Genomic DNA, 9,373 nt, shown 5'->3' on the forward strand with positions numbered 1-9,373 from the left:
CAGGTAGCTATTTACATCGATGTATGTTACATATATGTATATCATAACTAGATGTGCTCGCCGTTTCACGCGCGTTAAATTTTAATATATACATTTTCAAAATTCAATAAAAGAAATAGCCTATATGCTATAATGATGCATAAGCTATATTTCTGTAAAGTTTCATCGAAATCCGTTCAGTAGTTTATGTGTGAAAGAGTAACAAACATCCCTACCCACTAACTTTCGCGTTTATAGATAAGTCTGTTTTAGTTACATTTAAGAGGTTGGATGTACGTACGTAGATATATTAAATGTAGACACCTCCACGTAGGTATACACGAACAGTTCCCGGTTGTGGCACTTTATTTTGTTACTAGGAGGTGAGCTGTCTGAGATATAATCAATTAAATAAAAATCATTTTGAAATCAAGTTACATTTATCTTGGTATGAATTAGTTTGTATGTTTGTATATTGTTAACATCTTGAATTTGTTATATATAACGATCTATTTTTTGAAGATTGAAGATTCATTTGCGGCTCTGGGTCAGGGTCTGGGAGTTCAATTTCGTTTTTTTTTCATATGGGTATTTTTTTTAATTTATTAAAATTCAATGTTATTCCTAACATATATTTGGAGTCGTACCGATACTCTACGACTCTGTCTGGTGTGTACGTTTATTAGCTTGCGTGTGCGCTTTTTGTACAATAAGTATGTAATTTGAATGTGTAGATACCTCGCTGTTATATTTATAGACTCCCGCAATATAAACAAACACACGGCTGGAAATAAAACTTTATCACACTCGGATACAACTATATACATATGTATCTATGTATGTTAGTATGAATATGTACTCACAATATGAAGCGTACGTTACATGTCGCGGTGTGTGCTTGTTGTAAATCCTGCGAGGTATAGAGATGAGCAGTGGACACCTGCTGGACACCTGTGTGACTGTCACATCATGTAGGTACATGTACATGTATCCCCGGACGCCTTTATTATTAACTACCTACTCGCCCCGGCTTCGCACGGGTGTACATGTATTATACATATAAACCGTCCTCTTGAATCACTCTATCTATAAATACTATATAGTGGTGCCCTCAATGAGGATGGAATAGTTGCATCAGTGCCTGGATTGTGATGAATTTATTAGGAACTGTGATATAAGCTGTACACGCGACTTCGTCCGCGAGGACTTTAACTATATTTTTACCTGCCAAAAAAGTCCCGTCAAAATAGACAGAGATTAGCCGGAATAAACAGTTATTTCAATGTTACAAACAGACAGACCAATTTTATTTATATGTATAGATTAACTAGATGGTTTCCAGGGACCGTGTAGTGGTCGACCTGACATGGTACATTACACGAAAAAAGATATCTAGATCCAGAGGAAATTAACTTTTTTTAAGGCAAGAACATTTTGTATACACCCAAACACATCTGTTATCTTAAATTTATGTTTGACATGTTTATTAAGACGAAGATAAGGAATCTAAATTAATATTTTTTTCTTTTATGCAAACTATAATAAGTCAGTTGGAATTATTATTTCTAATCACCAGAAATTCGTCTCTATTATCGATATATATTTGTAATATATATTATAATATATATTATTTTGTACACCTTTTCTCAAAGAGGGTGAATTAGGGTACAAAAGACAGACCCCTCACTGTAATCACTAAACTAAAACAAATATTCTTGTTTTTGAACAAATTGTTGTGGTTTCAAAAGTAAATGTAGTGTGTATTAGACAGGTGTAGATATATATGTGCTACGTCATACATGTGACATGTGCGGCCAATTGTTGAGCCGGCGGCCGAGTCCTCAATTTACCTAATCAGACGTATCCTAATAACTGCCCATCAAAGATCCGCGATAGAGCCGGCTGGACGCGCTTGTGGATTTTAGTCATCATTCGTCAGGCAGTCAGTCAGTCAGTCAGTCAGTCAATTAGTCAATTAGTTATCAAAAAATAAATCTTAAACACAACAACTGTATTTTTTTAAATAATTTCCAAATTATATAAATTGTATTTTAGCTTTTAAAATGTCTTTGGACGGAGAAAAGTTTTAAAAATGTCTTTGTTACTCGTAAACTATTAATATAGTATAGTGGACAGTTGTGGCCGGCCATCTGTACCGGTTCCTGTTAATGAGCGGTGTGACAAGTTGTAGATCTGAAGCGTATCGTATATCAATTGGCAAATTCGCAGAATGTATATAATGTAGCGATTACGGGGTCGCGAGGTTACGGCACTGTGCTTATCACCGCTGCTTCACAACAAGCACCCACCACCCACCACCCACCACCGACCGCCGACCACCGACCATCGACCACCGAGCTAGCGATCGCCCCATCATACCAGTCTCCGCTGCCGCCGAGAACTGAGTGCAGGGTGTCTTTTTTATGGATGGGTTTAAGCTGGCGGGGTACCAGTGGAGAATGATAAGATGAGCACGAGGTCTGGTCAGTTAGCCCATCGTGACAAATTCACCGGGAATTTATCACGATGGTTTCCAGGGGGAACCGACCTGACATGGCACATTGCTATCAATGGGGTCATGAGTCCATATTATTAACAATCCCCTCCCCCGGTGCCGGGTGTTGTGGTACACCAGGGAGGCCTGCGTCCCCTGGTGCTGGCTACAGAGTGTCCGAGTGTCCGAGTGTCCGAGTGTCCGCCGGCGGCCGTGCTCCGCTCACTCAACGGGTTATCACGCCGCTAGTGTTTACATCTCACTAACACTGATATTGTCGCCTACATCCGTGTGCCGCCAATTCCGTATTTTCCCTGACACTCGTCAATGCCTATTAATAACAATTGTCCGGACGACACAACCGCTGGCCCCCGTCGTCGCTCGCGGCCACCACCCGCACACTGACTGCCCATTATGGTGCACCACAACACACACACACACACACATCCGCACCCAATTTGTGTGTGTCTACAAATGCAACGTGCACATACATACATAAATGTGACAGCATTGATATGTTAACAATTTTCAGAACATCAAAATCGTTTGTGTTGTTATTCCGGATGCTGGACATACGTAGGTATACTAATAAAAGAACCTGCACACTCTCTCTCTCTCTCTCTTATGATGTATGAATTATTACGTTTATAAAGGACATTCAATATTAGACTTCAACTAAAATATATAGTTACATCATTTTTTTCGTTATATACACTCGAGAGCCATGAAACCGGGTCACTTCATAAAACCTATAGATATATAGGTTTTTTCAGAAACTAAGAATGCTAACTTTATGAAATAAATTGTGTTTAATAGGCAATATAACACCTCTTATATGAAAGTAATAACATTTTATAATCACTACATTTTATTTATAGTATTACAAATTACATAAAGAAAAAAAACTGCTGATCACAACTTAAACCAAACTTTTTGAAAAAGTTTGTATTAAGTTATTAAGTTGTGATCCGCAGTTTTTTTTTTGGTTGTTTTGAATACTCATCATCACCTATTGCTGATACTTATCTAGTTTTACAAGTTTTATATGAAGTAGAATATGAATGAAATCACATTATCTGTCCTAACGTATTTAACAGCCCTCATTAAACATTTGCTGTTAAACGTTTTTTTTTTAGTAGTAACAATGCACGAGCAATTAGATAATGTTACTGAACACTACATAACTGAATCGCAGCAACGGATCCGCTGACGTCACACGCCTCTATATCACTCAGTAGGAGAAACGTAAAGAGACATCGTTATCTAATTAGTTGATGTAGGTACGAGTGCTGTGTTAATGCCGAGTCACAAGTTCAAGTACTCTCCTGATAATCTCTGCCGACAATACTGCGCGGACGACTCGCCAATTTTGGGACTATATTGTTTGATATTGAAAAGAAATGGTAGTGTGCGATGAGAGCACGGCGGCGGCGACGGCCGGCCAGCGAGGGCGCAGGGCTCTGGGGCGGCCCGGGGGGGCCCGGGGCCGCAGGGGGCGGGTCAGCGGTGCAGGGTGGAGGGCGGAAGGTGCATCGGGCAAGAGGAAAATTTCACCTTGAGCTACGTCTCCCGGAGGTTTGTTATCGGCTCTCGGCCGCCCCCCGCCCCCCGGCCCGCCCCGCCCCGGCCCGCTCTATATAACCGGCCGCGCTCCTCCCTGCACATTCATTCTGTGTTGCAGGCCCACTGTACCGTCCACTGCTGTGTTACACGAGCTCCGTTCCCGTCACATTACCCTCTACCAGTATGGCCGCCAAGCTTATAGTTATTTTCGCCGCATGCTTCGCTCTGGTAAGATCTTTACTTTACAATTTTACTCTTGTGGTACTCTCTCGGGTGGTCGATAGAACCGCTTCCATTATAATATGTATGTGTGTTGGGGTGCAGGCGCAGGCCGGCACGGTGCGTCGTGAGGCGCCCTCGCCGCTGCAGGACCTGGAGAAGCACGCAGCCGAGTTCCAGAAGACGTTCAGCGAGCAGTTGAACGCTTTCACCAACTCCAAGGACACGAAGGAGTTTAACAAGGCGCTGAAGGACGGCTCCGATACCGTGCTGCAGCAACTGAACTCTCTCGCTTCCACCCTCCAGAAAGCGGTGAGTACCCACTCTTATACTACTGACTAACGATTGTTTTTATTATGTTACTAGCTACTCGCCACGGCTTCGTCCGGGTGTACATATATTATACATATAAACCTTCCTCTTGAATATCACTCTATCTATTAAAAAAAACACCGCTTCAAAAACCGTTGCGTAGTTTTAAAGATTTAATCATACATAGGGACGGACAGACAGCGACAGCGACTTTGTTTTATACTATGTAATGATAGCACTACTTTAGCCACACTTTACATATATATTATGTGAAAATTGAATCCTAAAGTCTCCAGCCGTGACTGTGTGATACTACAAACATAACAAACAAACAGACACGTCACGGTCCCTCTATAGATGTGTAATGATACAACTGAAACGATTATAGTAGGTCTTGTTGGTAGCCGGTAATTATAATATGTATGTGATCCTACATATACTTATTTGTTATATATGTATCTATACATCTATACATATACATAAAATTGGAGTGTCTGTTAGTAATATTGAAATAACCGTTTTTTTTTTACTATATGCATGTGAATATAAATACTCTACATACAACAAAATACCTTTTTTTTTTTAACATTTTTGTCTGTCTGTATGTATATCTGTTAGTTCCGGCTAATCTCTGAAATGGCTGGATCGATTTTGACGGGACTTTTATTGGCAGGTAGCTGATGTATAAAAGGAGTAACTTAAGCTACTTTTATTTTAGAAAATTAATTTAAATTCCACGCAAACGGAGTCACGGGTGCAGCTAGTATTTAAACTGATAAAATACAGGGATAGAATTAAATTATTGTTATAAATATCTCAAGTTGATGTTATTTTAACTAGTCAGTCAGCAGTTCAGTGCCACTAAATTTATTAAACAGCGCGAGTAATATTTGAAAGCGCCTTAGTTTGCAGTTTTGTAATAGAAAGTAATGAAGTGTGTTTATATCGGCAGTTGAACGACGCCAATGGTAAAGCGAAGGAAGCGCTAGAGCAGACCAAGACCAACCTGGAGCGAGCGGCGGCCGACCTCCGCCAGCGCAACCCCGAAGTGGAGAAGCAGGCCAACAACTTGCGCGAGAAGCTGCAGAGCGCCGTGCAGACCACAGTGCAGGTAACTACCACCCACCGCCGCTCACTGACCACACACATCACTGCACCAGATCCACCACTCTCCTGGTAGGTATCTACCAGTTGGAGGACAAAGAATAAGGCTTAACGCTGTATGAACGCGACAGAGAGAAGCCTTGTTTAAAGTTTACTTCTACCTAGCCCAGTAATTTCTGACAACAAAACGTTGTGACATGCATCTAAAAGACAACCAGTGCCGACTGCGACACTGGCCCACGGCACGGGGTGTGACCGACGCACGGCCAGTCTCTACTTGCAAGCAAGTGTTCCTGTATCCACGAGTATCACAGACATAACTAACCACTCTAACCACTCTACCCACTGCCGTCAGAGGCCAACAACACTCAATGCTACTTTCAGTTACATTTATAAAAACTATCATCCAAAAAGTTCATTGTAGTGATATTTCTGTAACGTCCTAATAAGTACAACAACTACAAGTATCCTATAATATAAATAAGTTTGTGTGAAAGAAATTCGATGGATAGTGTCACACAATGTTCGATTGTAATGTTGCAGGAGACACAGAAGCTGGCGAAGACTGTGGGCGCCAACCTGGAGGAGACGAACAAGAAGTTGGCGCCGCAGATCAAGGCCGCCTACGACGACTTCGTGAAGCAGGCCGAGGACGTGCAGAAGAAGCTGCACGAGGCGGCCAACAAGCAATAACACCCACACCCACCCGCCAACCGCCTCCATAATACATGTATATATATATATATATTATTGTATGAATAAACAATATTATTAGACATAACTACGGCCTGTTCATTTGTTCTACAATACAATACAGTAATAATAGTAGTGAAGGTACATGTTATGGGCCACATCATCCCTGTCCTCAGTGCGTGCACCATACACCATACACTGTAATCGTAGCTCTTACCGACCAGCGGCCAAATGGAGCTAGCTGAAGTCTGTGTAGAAATTCGCCAGTTCCCCGAGATCAGAGCCCCGGGATTCATAATATTAATACTAGATTTAAAGACAAACTTGCCGTCCCCCCACTATCGTTTAGAAAAAGTCAATAGGACTTTTATGGGAATAGGTATAAAAATTTACAATAAGATACCAAAGGATATATTGGAATTACCCTTAAATAAATTCAAAACATCTGTTAAATCATATTTACTGAGTAAAGCCTGAACTCACTGAACGATTACTTGAATGACGAGCGTGCACGGCAATAGTTGTGCATGCACGGGATTTTCATTTAATGTTAGACATAGACACCTATACATGTAAATATACATTGCAAATAAACTGGCTTAAAAAAAAAAGTAATTCAAATGAGTTTCTTGCCAGTTCTTCTCAATTGGATGATGAGAAAATAGTATAAAAAAATTTAACGTTTTATAAGCGGCTATAATGTCCTACATGAATAAACATTTTTTGAATTTGAATTTGAATTCCCGTTAGTTTTGTATCAGTGTCGTTGGGACCAATTGTTGGGACTAATTATGTAACACCATATGATGTCGTCTCTGTTGAAGTTGTGATGCAATACAACAATCATTACAATTTAAAAAATGCTAATAAATATAGTGAGATCGTATAACGGCAACAGAAATCATTTCTATCGATGAAACACTACTATGAAGTTGCAGCCGAATATTGTTAATCCGACCAATTTAAAAAGTGAGTACATTAGATAGCTTAGAAGAATACATTTTAAATTATTGGGTTAATACACTATAGTCGTATTTTTAATTAGACGAAGTCAAGTGACGTTTACTGTGTTGTCAGTATTTGATGAAATAAAAATAGTGTTGTGACAAAGTGAATCATTGATAAAACTCCTAAATTAATGGAATTGCCTCGATTGTCTAGTGAATAGTTAGTGTGCCGAACTGTCGATATCGGGTACGGGGTTCGAATACCGAGTATTTTAAACATAAAGAAAAAATTGCGTGGAAACTTTTAAGACTGCCCTATTTACAATTCATCATGTAATTGAAACTATAGATGTATAAAATATAACAATATATAACATAATATAGTTATGTAAAATAAAAACTTCGCTTATTACAAAATTTGTTTTTATTCATCATCAGATAAATTCAAATTCAAATTCAAATTCAAAAATCATTTATTCATGTAGGACATTTTAGCCGCTTATGAACGTCAAATTTTTACATTATAATTTAATTTTTTTCCCTACCGTCCAGTTCGGTATATAGATCCAATTGAGAAGAACTGGCAAGAAACTCAATTGAATTACTTTTTTTTTTTTTAAAGCCAGTTTATTTACAATGTATTTTTATATAGGTGTCTATGTCTAACATTAAATGAAAATTCAGTGCATGAACAACTATTGCCATGCACACTCGTCATTCAAGTAATCGTTTAGTGAGTAATAGGCTTTGCTCAGTAAATATGATTTAACAGATGTTTTGAATTTATTTAAGGGTAATTCCAACATATCCTTTGGTATCTTATTGTAAATTTTTATACCTATTCCCATAAAAGACCTATTAACTAAAAAGTTAGAAAACTAAACGAATTTTCTAAACGATAAAAAAATCATTGTCGCTTTCAGTGACATTAATTATAAATCTGTCTAAAAATTGATAATAATTTATCTTTGAAACAGTGTTTCGGTCCACGTTTCTCCGGAGACTTAAATTGTTCACTTTGTATTATTTTAATACATTGTAGACTGAGGTCACACCAATTCCCAAAATGTCAGCTGTTTTCGAAATACATTTGATTTTTTGGGAGCCTCAATAGGTAATAGTGAAGCAGCTTTCTCAAATACGTATTTGAAGACGTTTTGTATCATAAGTTTTTGGGTAACGTCTTTCTTGGAGACAAGCTTTGGCTTGACGTGCTTGGTTGAGGATTGTTGGAAGTATAATGCTGGCCATCGTAGAATTAGTTGTTTGTACATTTTTATAGAATATGTCATTTAGATTATCTCAGTAATGTTTGTAATGTCATATTATTATAAATTTTATCATTTTAATATATTTTAATATTTAATCTGCTGCTGCTTTCTCTTATTTCCAAAAGGTTATGGGCTAAAACGCGTAAAAATATTGTTAAAAATATATGTGTGATATTCGAAAATGGGTGAGTGTTCAAGTTCGAGAATTGCAATGGAAAAACTGAAAGGTACCATTAATTATCGAGATTGGGCATTTCAAATGCAGAATATACTCATATTCGAAAATTTATGGCAATACGTTACTGGAAAACCTGATGCTACCAGCGATTCTCAAAGTGGAGACGGCGTAAGCAATGAGCATATTCGCAAAGAAGAAAAAGCTCGACCAAGGCTCTGTTTAAGCGTCGATAAGTCATGTTATGCTCATATTATACAAGCTAAAACCGCTAAGGATGTATGGGTGGCCTTGAAAAAGGCATATGACGACACTGGTTTGCATAGAAGGTTGTCATGTCTTCGAACTCAATGTTCAATCAAACCAGAACAATTCGAAACCATGGAAACATATGTAAATGAGATTCTGTCGCTAGCTGATCAACTTAGCAGTATGAAGAAACACGAAATGAAGTACATATAAATTTTATCATTTTAATATTTAATCTGCTGCTGCTTTCTCTTATTTCCAAAAAGGATCCATATTGTTTGTATGAAACAATGTAGTAAATATACAATATACCCAACAATTACCACAAACACAACATGAGGAAAAACTTAACAAAACAGCGTGAGCG

General features: G+C 38.5%; 1 protein-coding gene across 1 annotated transcript; it reads left to right on the forward strand.

Annotated features, from left to right (window-relative positions):
- The first annotated feature begins 4,128 nt into the window (after positions 1-4,128).
- On the forward strand, positions 4,129-6,450 carry LOC131841629 (apolipophorin-3-like). Its single transcript, XM_059189954.1, has 4 exons — positions 4,129-4,264; positions 4,361-4,567; positions 5,520-5,678; positions 6,215-6,450. Exons 1-4 carry the CDS (start codon positions 4,220-4,222, stop codon positions 6,362-6,364), a joined length of 561 nt encoding a protein of 186 aa, XP_059045937.1. The 5' UTR covers positions 4,129-4,219; the 3' UTR covers positions 6,365-6,450.
- The last annotated feature ends 2,923 nt before the right edge of the window (positions 6,451-9,373 follow it).

The sequence above is a fragment of the Achroia grisella genome, unplaced genomic scaffold, assembly GCF_030625045.1.
Source record: "Achroia grisella isolate CSIRO2021 unplaced genomic scaffold, CSIRO_AGI_Agris_v1 utg1866, whole genome shotgun sequence".
NCBI lineage: Eukaryota > Metazoa > Arthropoda > Insecta > Lepidoptera > Pyralidae > Achroia > Achroia grisella.